The 20,828-nt window shown below is 34.3% G+C and overlaps 1 protein-coding gene across 3 annotated transcripts; it reads right to left on the reverse strand.

Moving 5' to 3' along the window:
- Nucleotides 1–1,107: 1,107 nt before the first annotated feature.
- LOC136026663 (uncharacterized) lies at nucleotides 1,108–20,262 on the reverse strand. Of its 3 annotated transcripts, none has more exons than XM_065703403.1 (5): nucleotides 20,183–20,262; nucleotides 17,195–17,279; nucleotides 12,699–12,812; nucleotides 6,389–6,605; nucleotides 1,108–1,405 (listed from the first exon to the last, which is right to left on the reverse strand). In XM_065703403.1, the coding sequence occupies exons 2-5, from the start codon at nucleotides 17,271–17,273 to the stop codon at nucleotides 1,123–1,125; spliced, it is 693 nt and encodes a 230-aa protein (XP_065559475.1). In that variant the 5' UTR covers nucleotides 17,274–17,279; nucleotides 20,183–20,262; the 3' UTR covers nucleotides 1,108–1,122. The 3 variants fall into 3 exon arrangements, with proteins under 3 accessions (XP_065559475.1, XP_065559473.1, XP_065559476.1); XM_065703401.1 differs by having other exon boundaries at nucleotides 20,168–20,260; XM_065703404.1 differs by having other exon boundaries at nucleotides 20,204–20,233.
- Between the last annotated feature and the right edge of the window lie 566 nt (nucleotides 20,263–20,828).

Genomic DNA, 20,828 nt, shown 5'->3' on the forward strand with positions numbered 1-20,828 from the left:
CCCCCGAGTGGTTTAAATTTTCCTGTTCTACAGCTGTTTTTTTTAAGAACTAGGCTCATCGATGAAAGCTTTCAATTGGACCCAACTTTATTGATGGTTTTATAAATATGAATCCCCCGAGTGGTTTAAATTTTCCTGTTCTACAGCTGTTTTTTTAAGAACTAGGCTCATCGATGAAAGCTTTCAATTGGACCCAACTTTATTGATGGTTTTATAAATATGAACCCCCCGAGTGGTTTAAATTTTCCTGTTCTACAGCTGTTTTTTTAAGAACTAGGCTCATCGATGAAAGCTTTCAATTGGACCTAACTTTATTGATGGTTTTATAAATATGAACCCCCAGAGTGGTTTAAATTTTCCTGTTCTACAGCTGTTTTTTTAAGAACTAGGCTCAGCAATGAAAGCATTCAATTGGACCTGACTTTATTGATGGTCTTACAAATAAGACACACCCCCCCAAGTGCTTTAAATTTCCTGTTCTGCAGCTGTTTTTATAAGAACTAGGCTCAGCGATGAAAGCTTTCAGTTGGACCCGGCTTTATTGATGGTCTTGTAAATACGAATCCCCCAAGTGCTTTAAATTTCCTGTTCTGCAGCTGTTTTTATAAGAACTAGGCTCAGCGATGAAAGCTTTCAGTTGGACCCGGCTTTATTGCTGGTCTTGTAAATATGAATCTCCCAAGTGCTTTAAATTTCCTGTTCTGGAGCTGTTTTTATATGAACTAGGCTCAGCGATAAAAGCTTTCAGTTGGACACGGCTTTATTGATGGTCTTGTAAATATGAATCCCACAAGTGCTTTAAATTTCCTGTTCTGGAGATGTTTTTATAAGAACTAGGCTCAGCGATGAAAGCTTTCAATTGGACCCGACTTTATAGACGGTCTTACAAATATGACCTTCGCCCCCCTCCCCCCCCCCAAGTGGTTTAAATTTCCTATTCTGCAGCTGTTTTTATAAGAACTAGGCTCAGCGATGAAAGCTTTCAATTGGACCCGACTTTATTGATGGTCTTATAAATACGAACCCCCAAGTGCTTTAAATTTCCTGTTCTGGAGCTCTTTTTATAAAAAAAAAATTCAATGTTCATTTTTGTGCTTCTTTTTGTATTTCTCACGTCTACATCTAACTTATAAATTCAAAATTAAGAAAGGTTACTAGAAACGACAACAAGAAATGGACAAAAATTTTAAGTATAAATGTTTCAAAAGGCCGAAAATTATGTGCTATAAAATTTGTCATATAAAAAATTATCAAAGAGAAACTTACACAGACGTCCAATACAGCCACACACATTTCTCTCCGTGCCTTTTGTTTCCTCAGTTTTATTAAATCTTCTATTTCTTTTAAGATGACGGGATTTACATTCTTCGTCTTTTTGGACTTTCCTTGCTGTTTATTTGACTTTCTAAAAGAAACTCAAATAATTGGGGGATAAATAAATTACAACATACGTCCAAACTTAATATTTAAAAGCTAAAACCCCTTTCAACTATCTAAATATCTAAAAATGTTTCTTAGATTATGTGAAATAGAAAATCAATATTGGAAAATATAGAATGGCATGAACTATTCAAGCATCAAAAATTAAAATAAACTAAATAAATTAAATTAAATAAAATAAACTTAAAATAAAAAATTAAAATGAATAATTCTCAAAAACACACAAAATCACCAAAATTGACATGCTATTGCTCTTTTAGGTATACATGAGCTGTGAAGAAGGTAAGAATAACTTCCGTTAATGGGTAAATTAAATCCATAATGAAATATATTTACAATCGACAAATTAAAAAAAAATGATTTCTTTTTATGAATGTTAATTTACCATGGTTAAAAGGATAGTACAATTAAAATAATCAATAAAAATAAAATTAATATACATTCACTTACTTATTTTTACCCACAAAAAAAAGACAAAAAGTGAGGAGCACAAATGATATTACAAAGAAAAGAAAACAGAAAAATACACAAAAGTTCATTAACCAACTTCAGGAAGGAAAAAATGCAGAACTGGTTCATATTCGGAAATAAAATTCAAAGTTCTCATACATAACGGAAAAAGGAAAAAAAAATATGACACTCCGTTTCATGGCTTTTCAGCCAGGAAGTACAATGGGGGGTTGGGGGACAGCCATGCTGTGCTTTCGCACACCCTTCCTATTTACCTTCCCTAGATTTCTTTAAGTACCCATTTAGAGTTAGTTCGGTTCTATATGAGCTTATAGAGTCACGCGACTTACCCTCGTTCAAAAGAAATAACCAGCGACACCAGAAACTGAACCTCTGTCCTCACGGACAAAGGATTACAAGTCTAGCGTGCCAACCCCACGGCTAGTACGGCTACCTTCTCATGCTCATACTTTGCACCTCATGACTTCTCTTCAATGGAGCTTCATTAACACCATTTGTTTGAGGTGTTATATCTAGTACGGCCTCGGCTAGTACTAACCTCGGCTAGTACGGCTACCTTCTCATGCTCATACTTTGCACCTCATGACTTCTCTTAAATGGAGCTTCATTAACACCATTTGTGCGAGGTGTTATATCTAGTACGGCTACCTTCTACCCTCGGCTAGTACGGCCTCGGCTAGTACTACCCTCGGCTAGTACGGCTACCTTCTCATGCTCATACTTTGCACCTCATGACTTCTCTTAAATGGAGCTTCATTAACACCATTTGTGTGAGGTGTTATATCAAGTACGGCTACCTTCTACCCTCGGCTAGTACGGCCTCGGCTAGTACTACCCTCGGCTAGTACGGCTACCTTCTCATGCTCATACTTTGCACCTCATGATTTCTCTTAAATGGAGCTTCATTAACAACATTTGTGTGAGGTGTTATATCTAGTACGGCTTCCTTCTACCCTCGGCTCGTACGGCCTCGGCTAGTACTACCCTTGGCTAGTACGGCTACCTTCTCATGCTCATACTTTGCACCTCATGACTTCTCTTAAATGGAGCTTCATTAACACCATTTGTGTGAGGTGTTATATCTAGTACGGCTACCTTCTACCCTCGGCTAGTACGGCCTCGGCTAGTACTACCCTCGGCTAGTACGGCTACCTTCTCATGCTCATACTTTGCACCTCATGACTTCTCTTAAATGGAGCTTCATTAACACCATTTGTGTGAGGTGTTATATCAATAAGGTTAATTCTAACCATTAATTTACTGTTTCGGTGCGCTATGAAGAGCTTCAAAGATGTCGGAAGCAGTCTGTCGAAAGCACCTTTTTTGGACTTACAATACTATGAGCATATTCAACTGACTCGATCTCGAAAACACCAGCATTATTAATAAGAAGAAAAGCATTAGTACTACTCAAAGAGTGAAGCCAAAGCTGCAAATATAACCATTTTATGGGAAAAAAAAATTAAAAATAAAGGATTTGATTTGGAAAAAAATGAGTAAAATTGTGAAGAAGAAAAAACGAGGATATATCCAGCTAGTAAAAAAGGAAGGATAAATATACAGATATTTCGGTCAAGACCTCTAGACCATCTTCAGTACAAAGAATTAAATAAAGAATAAAAAATATACGAATAAAACTTATGAGGACAAAAAAAACGAACCTCAGAAATAAAACGCAAAATGGTCCTCTCCACCCAACCATGAGGGGGAACTCCCAACAGTATTAATTTCACTAAAGAAAACCCGTATGTCTTCTTCTTCACAATTTTGTTCATTTGGTCATGCATGGCTGGTGTGGTCTTAGAAATACTAATTTTATTTGGGATTAAAAATGTAGTAAGTTTAGACTGTATATATACAGTCTAATGATTTTATATCACAAAGATGAACTTCCTTGGCTAGTTTTTTGATTGAATAGCCATCACTTCTTCTCTGTCACGTCAAAAAACTCAGTGAAAATTTAAATATGTACGCCCATTTTGTCGGGTATCTGCATAATTCTTAATATACCGAAAAAACAAATAAAATGAAAAATAACTTTAACTCATTTTCAAAATGGAATGAAAATATGGAACTATTTTTTTCTCAAGAATTTATGACTGTAAGTGAAAACAAGGGGCGCAAAATGAATTTCACTCAATGTAGCATATATATCAAATTGACCTGAGTTACAAATGAATAAATGAAATAAGTCGGTGAGTTGGGGAAAATGAGTTGAAACATCTAGTTATGTAAGGCCTAGAGGACTTTACGACCCTTTTTTTCTTGAAAAAAAACTGTTTTTATTTACTATTCTTGACCTTTTTATTTTCTCTAAGACTAAAAAGCATTTTTTCTTAACGAATCAAATTTAGGTCTATTTCATATCGGATTCGAACCCAAGTTACCACCGCCACAGGTGAGTTACCACTGCACTACCAAGCCATGTACAATAATGTTTGTTTTATAATTTTTGCTATTGGGGAAGATGCTACTGTCACAAATAACTATGGCATTTATTGTGTTTATTGGTAAAGTTGTAATCTCTGGGGCAGCTCCCATTGTGCTTGAGTCTGATACAAACTTAATCTGGAACCTGCAATGTCGAAGCTCTAATTCTGCTATAAACATTTTGACCCGAACCATGGACTTATTTTCATAAAATTAACATGATTTTTAAAACTGTCCGAAATTTCTGAAGAAAGAAGCAATGCAAAAGGCTCCCAAGACTGTAGACTGTAACTTTATGTTTTGTAAAGATTGTTGGCTAGAGAGTTTAGGGATTGTTGGCTATTGGGTCTACATGGTTTGTGGTTTGTGGAGATCAAATTAGAGCAGTTCTTGTATACTTTAATTAGACCCGCTTTGAATAGTTACTAAAAAGTATTTTTCCTTGACACTTAGCTTTACCAGTTAAGCAGATAATAGGGATAAATCCAAAATGGCAATGTTGCAACTGGTAAAATACGTAAGATACCGATGATTCTCTATTCATATCAAAGCAGCTCCTTGAACAAGATCTAAAAAGTGTGCCGAATCTCCTAGTCCAAATGAGCCCCAGTAATTTCAGAGACACCAGTGATGCCATTTTTGTGCAATATGGCACTTGATTTGGGTTCAGTTGTTTTGAACACGTAAAAAACGGATAGAAAAAATATTATCTGTCGATTGAGCCACTTATCATCACCCTATGGTCATCCAGTAGGCCGCTACTGCTGGTGAAATTAAGAAAAGAAAAGATTTACAAAAACTAGACAGGTAAAAACATTATTTGTCAAATCTGTCTCTAATTAACAGCCTTCGAGCATCTAGTAGACTACTGTTGATAGTGGAAAAAATAAAGCCATTTGAAATTGCCGTTTTTCGTTCTATGAGGAAATTTTGGGTTTGGGGGTTCAAGAAAGTAAATAAAATATAATAATCGATAAAATATAATTCGAAATATCGAGTTATTAACCTGCTTTTACTTTTTTTTCCAAGTATCCTTTTCCTTTCCTTTTTAAGGGAAAGAAACCGCCTTCCGTTTTTACAACCCTTATTAAACCACCCTTGCTTTCTTTTTATAATAGTTTATCTTTCAAAGCACACCATACAGCTCAGAAATATAAGGATACGCACCCTACATGTATAACCCAAATTGAAGATAAACAGTCTAACAAATTTCAATTGAAAAGAAGATATTCTTCTAAAGAAGACATCTTCTTTTTATCGGTAACTTCTTCCCAACTTCTACTTTTATCGTTTCATTATTGGGAAGAAAGCAATACAACGAATTTCATTTATTACCTAGAACCGCTCATGGATTTTGTTGGCGCTTAAAAGACCACCCACGTTGACAAACGAGAGATGGATTTCTTTCACCGAAAACAATGGCTTTAAAATCTATTACCCGTGAGAAGGGCAACTGAGTGGGAAACTGAGAATTTTCTAGGGGAAGGAAGCACCAAAAGATTTCCTGGGGCTTCAGCCCTCTACTCTGTCTATGACGAAGTCAAGAATTTTCCACAGCATATATAAATTAAAAAATATCTGTTGAAATGTCGGCACTTTTTGGCTTTATGTTGAATTTCGCCACTTTTTAAAAGGAGGGCTAACTGATTTTACGCAAATATGACCAACGATATAAAGAGATAAGATCTAAAAAGTAAAAAAAAAAAAAATACTCAACTAAAAATTTCGAAGCAGCAAATCAAAGTAATAAAAATTTGTCTTACTAAAAATCCAAAATAGACAATACTGCGTATCGTAATCCCCCTTTTATTTATGGTATTTAGGACATTTTTTTCAACGCAAGACCTCTTTTACTGTAAATCCTTGGCACTGGACTATCAACTAAGGACGACCTCATTCAGGCTTGCTGTGGCGTAAATAAGGAAAGTGGTTCCTTCCCTTTTTGGATTCTTCTTTGACCAAAAATGAATTTTGAGCATTTTAACATTATTTTTTCATCTTTTTTTTGTTTTTAGATTAAAAAACAAAAATCAAAAACAAATCTTACTTGAAATCCGTTGATTCTTCCTTTACACTTTCTCTACTTTCAAATTCCAATACTTCTTCCAATTCTTCTAAATGAGCTGGTAGGGGTGCTCTTCCCTGGTCAATTTCTTGCAATAACTCTTCAGGTGTAGCATTTTCATTCATTTGGTTCCCTAATATACTTGTGGCGTTGGCTTTTTTCAATTTCTTTTTACGATTTCTTGCGGAGCCATCTGTCACTAAAATAAATTCTAGGTGAAAGATGGTGATGGAGGCTGCTCAAAGTTGGCGGATAGATATATAATTTTTTTTTTGTATACATTTCTCGGATGACATAGAAAATGGATGTCATAAATTCCTATGAGAGACGGGCATACTTACTAGGGTCGGGATTTTAAAGCGTCGAAACCAATATTGGCAAGTGTCTATTCCTCTGAGGAGCCATAGTGTGTCGTAATCACCTGGGAAATATTTTATTAAATTTAAGGTGCCTTTACTTGTAGCTATAGAACGACTTACATTTATTAATGTTAATTTTGCTTGATTTTGGACATTACTGCTTGGCAAATGGATTGGTTATACTGTTTTGTCCTAGGTGATTGGATAGATGAGTGAGGTAAGCCCCTTGTTCAAGTGTTCGTTTATCTCAATTACTAAATTAGGAAAACTTTCTTTTTTTTACTAAATAATTACCTGTAATATAGTATGCAATTGTTCTTGAAATGGCAAATCAAAAGACAGATATAGAAGATAAAGAGATAAAATACAAACTAAACTAGATCTACGTTACATGGGCAACGTGAGGTGTTGTGGTAACCTTTGTTCGGCTTCGCCAAGTAAATTGTTGCGAGAACAACACTTTGGTTTTGTTTCCTCGCTTCGATTAAACGCTTAACTTTTTAACCTGTAAGGATCTTAAAATAAATATTAGATAAACTAACTCGCAAAAGTTGCAAACCCCTCATCGTTCAAAATGATTGTAGCCTAACAGCTGATTATTACTTACAATTCCCCTACGTGTCTTACCACTGGAACCAAATTGGTCTTACCATCAAATACACCGGAAACGAATAATAGGTACACTAACAAACGGAAGTTGCGAACCCCTCATTTTCGAATATGATTATGAGCTAACAGCCAACTGTTGCCTAAAACTCCCCTCTATGTCTCACAATTGGTATTGCCTTATTTTTGGTTTCAGTGTGTACCTTACTAGTGAAGTTGTCAGTCCCTTTAAACTTTCAAACTGGTATATCTCATAAAGGAGTTTTTCCTACCAAAAAATGGATGACACATACTTTGATACAGCTCATCAAGAGCTATCGACTGCCGTCGAAAAAAAAATTTATCTGTCTTAGTCCAAAAGTTCACCTTTTTTGCCGTAGGCCAAGTTTGTAACGTCATCACTTAGATAGGAGCAAAGGATAAGCTCTAATTTCTTTAGTAATGAGAGAACTTTTAAATTTTAAAACGCACATCTGATACCATTTCTGCAACGGCCTATTTTTGGTTTCAGTGTGTCCCTTACTATTGAAAACCCCTTTAAACTTTCAAACTGGTATACCTCATGAAGGAATTTTTCTACCAAAAAAAGGATGGAAAAAAAATATATCTGTCTTAGTTCAAAAGTTCACTTTGTTTGCTGTAGGCCAAGTTAGTAACATCATCACTTAGAAAGAAGCAAAGGATAAACTCTAATTTCTTTAGCATTGAGAAAACTTTTAAAGTTTAAGTCATATCTGATACCATTTCTCCGCCGTAATCTCAAGTGCAAAAAACCGAATGATAAACTCAGCTGAAATCACGAACAGAAATAGGTAGAAAAAATAGATGGCAGCACTTTCGGTCCCCACTTTTTTGTTTCTGTAAATTTTTCTATTTATCATTCAAAGAAGATATATTGGCTGTGGGGCTGGGTAATTGCCGCATATATTTAACACTTATAGATTTTAGTCCATCTTCAATTCGAAACTGGTGCCTGCCTGCTTGCCTGCTAGAACAGAGCTTTCCACTCGAAAGCAGAAACATGGTTTGATGAAACGAAAGCTTGACTGCATAACTTCAGATAGTTCCCTGTAACATAGGCTATAAAACTCCACTTCACTTCACACACTATAGGCTCTGGCTCAAGGACAAGCAAAAACAATCCTTCTTGGCCCCAGGCAAGAGTTCTATGAAACTTTCCAAAATGCAAAGTCATATTCATCAATCTGGCCTAAGGTCCACACTTTCCGTGAAAGCCGCAGAGGTTAGACCCTTACCACCTTCTAGGAATAAGCTGAAATCGGGGTGCTAGGAACAAAAAAAAAAAAACACGACAAAATCAAAGTGTTGCTCTCGCAACACAATAAGATGTAAATAGATATAAGATAGAGATGAAAAAGATACAAAATATATGGTTAGGCTATATATAAGAAATTACAATGAAAGTACTATGGTGGCTCTGGCTGTCAGACAAGTATACTATCATTGCTCGAATAATAAACAGATAGACAGATAGGAAGCATAGATAGAACACAGATTATACAAGATGTACATATATAGACATACAAATGCTATAGAACATAAATAGTTTGAAGATTGTATGGATATAAAGCATGGAGTCAAAGAATCACAGAGCCTTCTATTACTAAGAAGTACACAATTTTCCATCAACCTATTAACAGATAGACAGATATAGTAGAAATAGATAAATTATAAAGTATACAAGATATAGACATGAATATTCCAATATACAAATAAAATATACACAGAATGGCTTTCTGAGGCAGAACATACAGTGTGAGAGCTGAAATGAGCTTTCTAGTCTGTGTAGGACAATCTGAAGCTCCTCCTAAAAGCTTTCGTTTCTTCGAACCATTTTTCTGCTTTAGACAGTTTCAATTAAGTAGGCACACAAACGGGCAGCCGCTTCGGATTAAGCTTGAATAAAATCTAACAGTTGCTTAGTAGGTGCCAAGATTCCTTGTCCCTATTAAATTTTTTTTTTCTTTTTAGAATTACAAAATGAAAATTTACAGATACAAAATGAAACATTTTCTCACGACTCAAACAGGTCACATCTATTTCTACAGGTCATTTCTGTTTGTGATTTGGTTGATTTAGTGATTTTATTCTATGTGTTTGGGACTGAAGTAGAGAATAGTATCACATGTAATACCAAACTTAAATAGTTTTCTCGTCATAGGCGGCGCTAGAGCAGAGTGGCTTCCATGCATTGTTTTTTTTTCACCATGCAGCTTCGTCTAGAAGAGGTACTCATAGGAGCTTCGGCTGGTCCTCCTCCGAGTGGAAATTGGAAGTTCTACAGATTGTTTTTACGATCTGAAAGCAAATGCAAGGCAACTAACCTTCCGTGGACCCCCCCCCCCTCGTGCTCTATTTTCCTTACCAGCCTTTCTTAGCCCTCCAAAATATATCTGATCAAAAAAAATTGAGATAGAAATTTTGTTAACAGTAATCAAAAAGCCAATAAATATGCATTTGAATATGACAGACATCAATAGCCTCTCGGACAAGGATCGAAGAGATTGGCCAAAAACTTGTTCCTGATTATTTATATTTCGAGCGAACTCATACAGATGATTCGTTATGCCACACAGTTTCCCAAGAAGATACTTTAGAAATGACACGTATTCCCAAGGAATCAAAAAATGCTTTGTGCGCCTGAATTTTTCAAACTATTTTCAATATCCCGGGTAGGCCATATGTGATCAAGCTGAGACATCAAGGGAGGATTAGAGAGTGGGTGGTCGAGTGAACTTTAAATTTTGCTTGGAGAGGACATGTAGAGGTAAATCGAAAAATACTATGTGTATCAAGTTCATCTAAATACTATGTCTGCGAAATTTAGGGAGTTTCGCAGACTAAGCGTTCGCAGACACAATGGTGTCTCCAATCTCGATACAAATGACGTTTTTGCATTATAAACTTCTATGAGACTAGTAAATTATTTATGATATAGAAAGATAAAAAAAAGGACACTATTCTGTGCCTGGTTCTCGTAATGGCGTATCTGAAATATCTTGCAAAAAGCTCATGATATTAAGTTGCAACGTTTGAGGAATATTGAGGAGGATGTTGAACTAAATCAAAAGACAGTATGTGCATATACTGTCTTTTGCAATATCTCGAGATTGAAAACTATAAATCTTTGAAAAAAATGTGGTTATATTGATTTCTAGTTGATAATGACTAAGTTGATATTGATTAGGTTATATTGATTTCACACTGATCTGCTCTAAAATTCCGGGCCATTAAAACACTTCAATCTAAATTTCAAAACCAATGAAACATCAATCAGGAAATAAATGTGGTTGCATTGATTCCTGACATATTCCTGTTTTTATTCTTATTTGTTTTTAGGTAAGTCTTTGTAATAAATGAACTCAACATGGATTTACTAAAACAAAAAAGCAGTTATAACAAAATAAAGTACAGTAAGATTCTTAGAATAAAATGATGAATCAATGCTTGTCTTTTTTCAAGATTGTAACAAAATTGGGTTTTTGATGGCTTCGGTCCTATAGAAGGCCACAAATTTTGAATTCATATGAATACTATTCTTCTATCCCATTCACTTAAACTTTTATAGTAAAACTAGCATTAAATTTTTCAAAAATTTGAATAATAAACAAAAATATTAATTCTCAAAAAGAAAAGTAAAAAAAAAGCTACAACTATCATTTCCAAAAAAATAATAAAAAAAAGACGTATCAATCGAAAACGAAAAGAAACTAACAAAAAATTTCCAAATAGAAGTTTTTTCAAAGCAAAGTAAAGAGCTATATTAAACCATAGACGAGCAGAAATGAAGTCGTATAATAATTCAAATTTAATAATAACACAAATTAGTATCAATGGATAAATGAGACCCAAAATTAACAGAAATTACAACGAATAATCAGGACTAGGTCCCGACCGATATTATCAGGTCGACATGGGGGTCAATGTCATTATCGCATATCGGGAAAAAATATCAGATATTAGCCGATTTTGTTTATGCGCCACTTATCCAGAAAATGACAGAACATTTCCTCAGGTAATTTTTGCTCGTCCAGTTCTTAGGGATGGAGCCACCAGCTAATTCTGACCATGGTGGAGAGAGCAGCAGAGATGAGTCACATGAAGTCAAAGAATGTTTATTGTCAATACACACCTGGTGCAGCAATGTTCAAAATGTATGGTGACTTCACACCAAAAGAACTAAAAAGAATACAATAAACCATACATTTCTGTTTAATGAATGTTCACTGGCGTGGATAAAATACCCAAGATCCAATCGATTAAAACGATGATATTCAGTCAGGGGCGCAGCAAAGGAGAGGAGGGGTGCCATAAGGGAGGATGGGGATTTCAAGGTGTCGGCGCCACATGCCGAAATCTCGAAAAGATTTCCTGGGACAACTTGCCCCAGTTGGACTGGACTTATTAAGTAATGTCCCGAGTAGAACTTAGTTTGGTTGGATTGTTTTCCTAATTTTTTTCTAAATAAATCTTTTTTTTTGCATTATTCGGGATCCACACAGAAGTATTGAGGCTGTTCTTAGGTGCGTAATGGACCGGGAAGAAACATGTGAATATGAATACGGGCAGGGAATGCAGGGTTTAAACTTTAAGTAAGATTTTTTTTTTTTTCCGAAGAAGAATTTATCGGCAAAACATATCGGTATCGGACCCCGGATATCCACATCGGTCGGGCCCTGATCAAGACGAACTTAAAATGCATAAAAATCGTCACAAATAGGAGTGAGGCTAGTACCCATTAAGCTTTCTGAAGATCAGAGGGGCATTTGTGCTAATAGGTCTATTCCTCTAATCGTTTCCAATACATTTTAAGGTAGGGAAATTTGTCATCATAAAAAGTGGTTTTTATGAGTCATAAATAGTGGTTTTAGCGATCATAACGTAGCCTTAGCTCAAAAACGCTGCTAATTTATAGATTATAAACACTGATTTTTTATCTTGTTTTGGGACAAAGTAATAAAGCATTAGACTGTATATATAGTACATTTAAAACTAACTACATTGATTTTAATCAGAAAATAGAATATAAAGTTAATTTTAAATTTCAGCGTATTTCAAGACCGATTTTTGAAGAATGTGTCATCTTTTTTTATTGTTTTTTTTTTTTAATTAATCATGAGACATAAGATTTTTGAAATTTTTCATTACAATCAACTGATTAAGAATCAAAATGAAAAGGCTAGTCCTGCAACAATCAGCAACTTTTATCAAAGGTTGGTGCAACACTTAGGATGCCCTAATATCTTAAATATAATTTAGTTCACTTCCTATACCAAATAGACAAGCTACAAAACTGTTCCAACTACCTTCAATGACTTCAGCATACAATTTTTTCTTCTTTTTCTTCTGAGATTTTGATTGATATGAATCGGCTGAACGATCAAAACCAGATACTGTTGCGCCTTCTCGATTTGATCCCCCTAAAAAAAAAAACCTTGCCAAGACAGCACTTTCTATGCAACATGTGGAAAAATACAAAATTAGTTTTTTGTAGCGTTCAACACGCTAAAATTGAAGCAACAAGTTCGTTTCTAGAGTAGCGTAGAAAATCCTGATATAGTAACTTCAGTTCTTTTCATAACTCGAGTTCAACTTGACTACAAGTTTCAATTTTTTAAGATGTTCAATTCTTAATTTAAAAACAACCAAATACAATCTTATCACAAGGTTGCCAAACTTATATTGAATGACAATAAAAATTGTTACAAAGGTACAAAAAAGCCTGCTTCCAAATACAAATCTATCAAGTTTTAAAACTCCAATGCAACTTTAACTGAGAATTCAAATTAAGGCCTCAGGCCAGCACTGCCAATTTCACGCTAGAAATACCAAATCCCCCTGAAAACTCTCATAATAGCCAAAAAGAATTTAATGCCAATGACTTAACAATGAATGAATTTGTTTCTCATTCCAGTGTTGCACATACAGCAAACCTGACTAATTATATATATTGTTCCAAACAGTTCATGGTAATGAGCTATACGTAAAGAGAGACCAATGACAATAGTAAGCCAAACTTTATAAAAGGAACTAGAATATAAAGGTATACATCAAAAGAATCAGTTTTTGATCATAATCTAAATTTGTGACAATCATTAGGATTGAAATGCCAATGAAAAGCTATTAATATAATAAAATATGCATAGTTAAAAAGGAGTTGGAAACACTGTCAGAAAGGGAACAATTTTGGTGAACACCACCCTCTTTCCTCCCAAAATCTCCTCGAGAGCGGTAAAATCCCCTATCTAACCCCCCAATGAAAAATGTTTATAGGTGCGCCTTTTTTTGGGGGCAGATTTCGTTTTTCAGACAAACAATTATACATTTATAAAACTACAAGAGGTTGGGGGCAACTACCATTTCCTTCATATGTCATAAACTCCTGAATATAATATACAAACTGAGAAAAGCTAACATAATAGAAACACTTTCTCAATGAGAATAAAGCGCAACATTAAAAATTAAAACCAACAGAAATTTTCCGACGCTGCCTCCACCCTAAGTCCTCCCCCCTGGTCTTTACAAAAGAGTTTAGCTTAATCATTATTCATCGTAACATGAAACAAAATATGGGATTCACATGTCACACCCGAATCAAGGCAACGGAGCTTGGAATAGAGACACGCATATTCACCTATCAAGGTGAAGGCCAGACAGACTCTGTCTCAGCTCTAAGCTGTGTAAAAAAAAGGGGAGGAACAAGAAAATATGCTTCACTGATACTTATTGCATATTATGGCGTAAAAATTCAACCTTTTTTTCCCTGTTTTATAGCCTTTTTTTACGTTTTTATAGAAAATAGGATATAGGAGACCATCAGAGGGGGCTTGGGACGAATTGTCAACATGTGAACTAAACCGTAAAAATTAACATAAAATTGGCAATCTAGAAATGTCTCTCTTTTTGTTCAAGCATTTCTCTGTCTAAAGAGCTGTTTTTATAGACCTTTCACAATGAATGGTTTACTATAAATCAACTATTAACAAACTCATATGGGCAAATTTGTGATCTTGTCAAATAAAGACAAAGATGATTGATGGCTTCTTGTAACATGGCTTTTTGCTAACTAGGAAAGCAGCTGAGTTAGGTGAACAAAACTTCCATTCAATGAAGAAGTAGTAAAAAATTAGAAAAGAAGTAGTAAAAAGTAGAAAAAATTCTACTCAATGAGACTGTTATCAGGCCACTATATCTACCTGTTTCTTATTTCCAGAGCTTTGAATATTGCATTGATGACAGGTCTATCAGGGTACAGGGGTGCCTGTATTAACTTTTGACAAAAAGTATTTCAAATTAATTTTGGACTTTCAGTCTCTTTTTTACTGGGTTTTCTTTTTGAGAATACAATTCCTTTTCATAGTATAATTTAAGCCATATCAAGGCTTGGTAACATTTTAGCTTGGAGAATCCATAGAGTGAAGTGAATTAATAAAATAAAAGTAGAAGGTCTACCATTAGATTCCTTATTTTATGCTCTTTTCAAATCTCATATATAAATTTCTAACAATGCAAGAGGATAGAAAGATGGGAGAATATTATAGCAAATATAAAAAAAAATACAAATCACAGGGTCAATAACTAAATAAAATAATCTCACACTGTACACTTGTCAGTTTACTATTCAGGCAAAACAATTCAAACTACAAAAGTTTATTGCCTTTAACTCAAATGGGAAATAAAAAAGGAATAGACACAGCAAGTTTTTTTCGGTTTTTCTTTAATGACAAGGAAAGGAAGAATATTTTTTTTTGGGGGGGGGGGCAATTTGTTAAATGCAAATTATTTTCAAGTAAATTAACACGCAAGTAAAAAACTATTGTGGTCTGTTAGCACTTCGTTTAAAAGTAAAAAATTTGTGCTAAAAACCGCTGAAGTAAAACTAGAAGACTTACAACAAATATATACTGAGAAAATAAGCCCATATATACATAATGTTGCAACACTTTCTCCAATATACACCTCCATCATCACTAAATAGTTTCCAAGTTACATCAAATACCTGACATGTGCCCTTTGCCTGTGGTTCAAGCTCAATCATTTTGCATACAAACACACACTCCACAATCATAGATGTAAGCAGGTCTGACCTTGTGGGGGAGACAAAAATTGCAAGAGGCATTCTAAGCCAGTATTATTGATTTTTTTTTAGGGGAGGGACTCTCTCCCCTATACGCAGGCATGGCTACAATGAGAATAAATAGCAGAGAATGCATTATGGAAGAGGACTGTGTATGTTTATTGGGTAAACCTAACTGGGTTGTCTCAGGGTATAGCAAACAGTAAATATACACTTTTAATGTTTTTTTACAGATATTTAGTACTATTTTACTTTTTAAGCCCTATTTTCATGCCACCCCACATCCAACATGAAGATGGACAGGAATTTTGCAGATTATTTTTTTGAATACCCACATTTGGGTTTTTCATAATCCATGTCCAACCGTGCCATTCTGGAATGGTTGGTATGTCACATGCAATGGCAACTTATAGGTATTAACTTTTATAAACTCTTTTGAGGTTTTGCTAGGTTGAACATGGAGGCCCTGAAAAGGATTTTTGTTTAGCCTTCTTAATACATGGTTCAAACAATGTGTCTGAGAAAGGGAATTTGTCGATTTGCATACTGTATTTGGACTTTCTTTGTCCAAACCAAGTTTCTGAGAAAGGGACTTAGTCCATTGTCACACTGGATTTGGACTTTGTTTGTTCAAATCAAATGTCTGAGAAAAGGACTTTGTCTTTTCACATAATGTATTTCGACTTTGTTTGTCCAAACCAAGTGCCTGAGAAAGGAACTTTGCTCATTTGCATACTGGATTTAGACTTTGTTTGTTCATAGAAAAATTACTTTTAGCAAGTCAACAAACTAAAAGAACAAATGTGAAACCGTATAAATATGAATCTCTTATCAATGTACAGCATTAGATACTAGAGCACACAGCTTTAAGACGTATCACATTCTCTGGCATACATTTTTACCAAAAACCAATCTTTGCTCCATGGAGTCCCCTTTTTAAAAACATGCTTTTTTGAAATTACCTTTGCAGCTTAAAGTTTTTGTATTCAAAATTGACACAAAAAAGGATTAATTTTTCCATAACACACTTATTTCCAACTCTCAGTATTCAAATCTGTCTTGCTAATGGAACAGCAATATTAAGGAGTATCAAAAGAATCAATTATGCATCATTTCTTGAAGAATTTTGATTTTTTTTTTTTTTTAGAATTGATTGTTGAATGGACAAATACCTGTTTTTTTTTTTTTAATTTTTCTATTCCATTTTCTCCAGAAATATTCTTCCAATCACATAATTTATTCTTGCATTTGAATTCATGAAATGATGCTATTTACAAGACATGTCTTATTATTCCACTAGATGGAACTGAGCTGAAAATATAGCCTACAACACAGTTTATTCTAAAAACCATGACCCCATGTTACAGGAATGTCATAATACACAAAAACTGAGAGTATCTTTTCACAATTCAAAACTTTTCTCTTGGGCAAAGGATTAATGTCCAAGAATATTAGCGCCAATTCACAAAAATATAGGGGTGGGCAATATTTTTTCCCTTTTTTGATGTTGATACTGAAAAGGGTATTTTCCTATATCTAAGCAAGGGAGAATTTTTCTTTTTAATGAAAACACCAAAAAAAAAAAGAATTTTTCAATCTAGGGGAACAAAGATTGGTAGAGCAATTACCAGCCCCCCCCCCCCTCAAACTGGCACCCCTGCCAAGAACATGCATACTTTTAAATGGGGTTTGCATTTTGGGGACTGATGAAGAAATATACATTACCTAATTTTAGGACCTGATGTCTCTGAAGGCTTGCATAAACTGATCTAACAAGACACTTGCTACCACCAAGAAGAGCCATGAAAAGCTAGAAGAATACAAAATAATAATAACACTTAATAAAAACACAAGTGAGAATATAAAATAATATAATAATATAAAATAAAACTAATATACAAATGAAACTTTTATACAAAATAATAAAGATGTTCTAGCTTGTTATTAGCTGACATAAAGTAGACCTGATCTGCTGGCAAATCTCTTCTCCTTCAGACTCAGATTCAGGTGACTGTGCTTGTTCTGAACCCCCCTCCCCCAAAAAAAGTCCTAGATATGGTCCTGAAGATTATATATCAATTTCTACCTCCAACTTCTCCTTGTCTCTTCATTACAACTAATACTGTATTTATCTGAAGATTCATTCTAAACAATTGCTGAAACACAATGGCCATTTAACTAAGATAAGAATTTCTTAAAGAAACTGTAGTCAGTAACAACTCATTTGGTAGCAATTGGTCGAAAATCAGGGTAAATCTTATAAAAGGACACTGGAACTCTTGATTTCCAATTGACTGAGCCCCCTCCAAAAATTATTTGACCACCCCTTCCACATAATGGGAAAAATAAATGAACAAATGTTAACACTTGAAACCCTAATGAGTTTTTACTATAGGCAATGCTATACAATTGTCACTGACTTAAACAGAAGATTAAACATTTCTAAATGCTGGCTCCTAGGGGAATGACTGTATGAATGCAAAATTTCTGAGGAATGTAAAATTTAAAATAAAAATGAGAATATTGATTCTCCTCTGGTCCTATACATTGTTTAAAATCCAGATCATTTAGTTTTTTTGATGAGGCAACTTTAAAATCTGAAGCAAATGGCTTCACACATTCTTTTAGGAACACAATTGAAATTCAAAAAATCATTAAATTGAGACCTTGCTTTAAAAAGAGATACTGAAGATATTCCATCAAACCTATTTTACAATATCTTAAAATTAAATTATTCATATAACATTTTTTTCTTAAGTTTAAATTAAGATCATCTACTATATTTTTAATGAAAATCAGGTCAGTAGACAAGCTAAGTCAATCACTAAGCAGAGAATTCTTGCCAACTCTAATTGGTGGATATTCTTTCATTTATTCTGGCTTGGTTTGTTTGATTCAGTTTTCTTCTGCTGTGTTAAGAGTTACTTCAAAAGGTTATATTTGCTTCTTTTTTGAGCACTGTATATGTTTGGGCAAAAGTTCCTGACAAAATATCTGCTTCTGTCATTTTTGCTTCTTTTCTGCCCACTGGCTGACATCACACTTGTTTTTCTTGGCTATTTAATTTTTTTTTTCTTTTTTGTCAAATGTTAATCCTGCTTGTAGCTCTTCCTGTCTTTAACAGCTCACAGACATAACACAATTTTATTTCAACTAATGAAACCCATTTTAAACCAGGTGATGTTTCACCAGGTTTTGTTTCACCAATGTTTCACTGTTTTAAACCAGATGATATAGCTATAGATAAACAAAATCATATCCAAACAAGTGACTAGCAGCCTTCTGAGCCATATCTATGTTTTTTTTTTTCAAAATTTAGGAAATGCATTTGCATATCTTTAAAACTTTATAAATTGGGATTGAGCAAAGTTGTGAAGTTGAAAACAATTTTGTTGTACTTTATTTGAGCAGAAGATCTATTTTGCAAGGTTTTATTTTATAAAACACATAGTTTTAAAGGTCATCAGAGGTCAGGACCCTCTAGGGAGAGAGGGAGTAGAGGTAGGTACTTCAAAATACCTTCTCGGGACATAATTTAGCCTGTAGACCCATCCCTGAAAGTTTCATTTTCATAACCTAACCCCTTTCTGAAATAGCAAGAAGTCACTAAACTAGAATTTTACCAATCAGTTCACTTGAATTTACACTCCTTCTAATATGCAAATACAAGTTCAAATTAAAGCCTATGTTCTTAATGCATTTTTCTGTTTTGTTGGTAGCCTATTGCTTCTTTGCTGTTAAATCTATTTGAAGAAAAGAAGAATGTGTTTAGGTCAAGCTTTAGGTCTAAAGGCTAAAGTATATCCCGGGCAGGTATTTTAAAATACCCACCTCTACTCGTTCTCCCTTTAGAGGGCCCTGAAATTCACCTACATGACAGGTCTATACCTATTGAAATTTTGGAAAACAACATTTTACCTTAATTTTTATTTACCAGTTGCTTTTTCTCTGCCTCTAGTTCTCAAAATGTAAGACCTGTTATTTGAGTAGAATTCTGAGCCATATCAATGTTTTTATTCAAAACTTAGGAAATGTATTTGCATATCTTTAAAACCTTATAAATTGGGACTGAGCAAAGTTATGAAGCTGAAAACAATTTTGTTTTATTTTATTCAAGCAAAAGATCTATTTTGTAAGGTTTCACTTTTATAACACACTTAGCCTAGTTTTAAAGTTCATCAAAGCTCAGTGCCCTCTAGAGGTAGAAGGAATGGAGGTAGGTACTTCAAATATCTTCCAAGGACATACTTTAGCCTGCCCATCCCTGAAAGTTTCATCTTCCTAACCTAACCCCTTTCTAAGATAGCAAGAAGCCAATCAGCTAGAATTCTAAAAAATTAGTTTATCAATTATTTAATTAAGCTACTTTAAATATTAAAAAATTGTCTGATGTTTCTTTCTGAGTAGGCTATAGGAGCAATTCTGCACTAGCACTAGAATGTGTTTCCAAGATAGTGCCAGAGCAAGGAGGTATTATGAGCAAAAAAAACAGCAAATTCAATGCACTAATCCTTTGAAATAAAGCAGAACCAGAGGACAACTTTCAGACAAATTTCCATGGCATAATTTAGCCTAGGCTTTAAATCAATTCCTGAGTTTAATTCTAAACTAAACTGTTTTCCAAGATAATAAAAACCTCTTCATGTGAAATTTTACTTATATACTACTGTATTAAAAAAAAAAGATAAAGATATATACAGCATAACAGTAAACCTAGTTATTTAATTGCCTCACTGGACATGAGGAATAGATTTAAAAACTTCGCGACAATTTTCAAGATGTTAGACTAGCACCAGTGTTGCGACTTGACAGCGATCTGAAGGCAGTTTTAGTTAGGCGAAAATTGACGCTTTGGTGCATCCTTCCTACCAAAATGGATTTAATTTTCGGTGAATCTTGATGCCTGTAATTGGCCTACGTCCTTACTATTAAAAAAAAACTCCATTTTCTCGAACCAGTCAGTTTTTGTCATTGCTTCTTTCAAATTTCTTTTAACTAAAATTATTTGTTTTAAATGGCGAATTTCATCTAGAAATTTGCACAGAAAACATGGAAAAGGACAAGGGAAAGTGAAGCCCTTGAGCCCCCTCCCGCAAAAGGAAAGGGAGAATACAAAGTTTAATGATAAATCTATTCATTTATAATTCAGGTATTGTCATCCGTTTTTTATCACTAATAGCTCGTCTAGATTATTTATTTTCTGTAAGATTGGGATAGACAATTAAAAGAACGAATATCTAGTCATTTGTGTTCTAAATCACAATAACAGCTTATCAATCCCTTTTTGTCTCCCTTTTCAGTTTTTTACAGAAAAGCAGGGCGTATTATCATTTTCGTTTAGTTTTTATTTATTGTTCTA

The sequence above is a fragment of the Artemia franciscana genome, chromosome 4 (genome assembly GCF_032884065.1).
Source record: "Artemia franciscana chromosome 4, ASM3288406v1, whole genome shotgun sequence".
NCBI lineage: Eukaryota > Metazoa > Arthropoda > Branchiopoda > Anostraca > Artemiidae > Artemia > Artemia franciscana.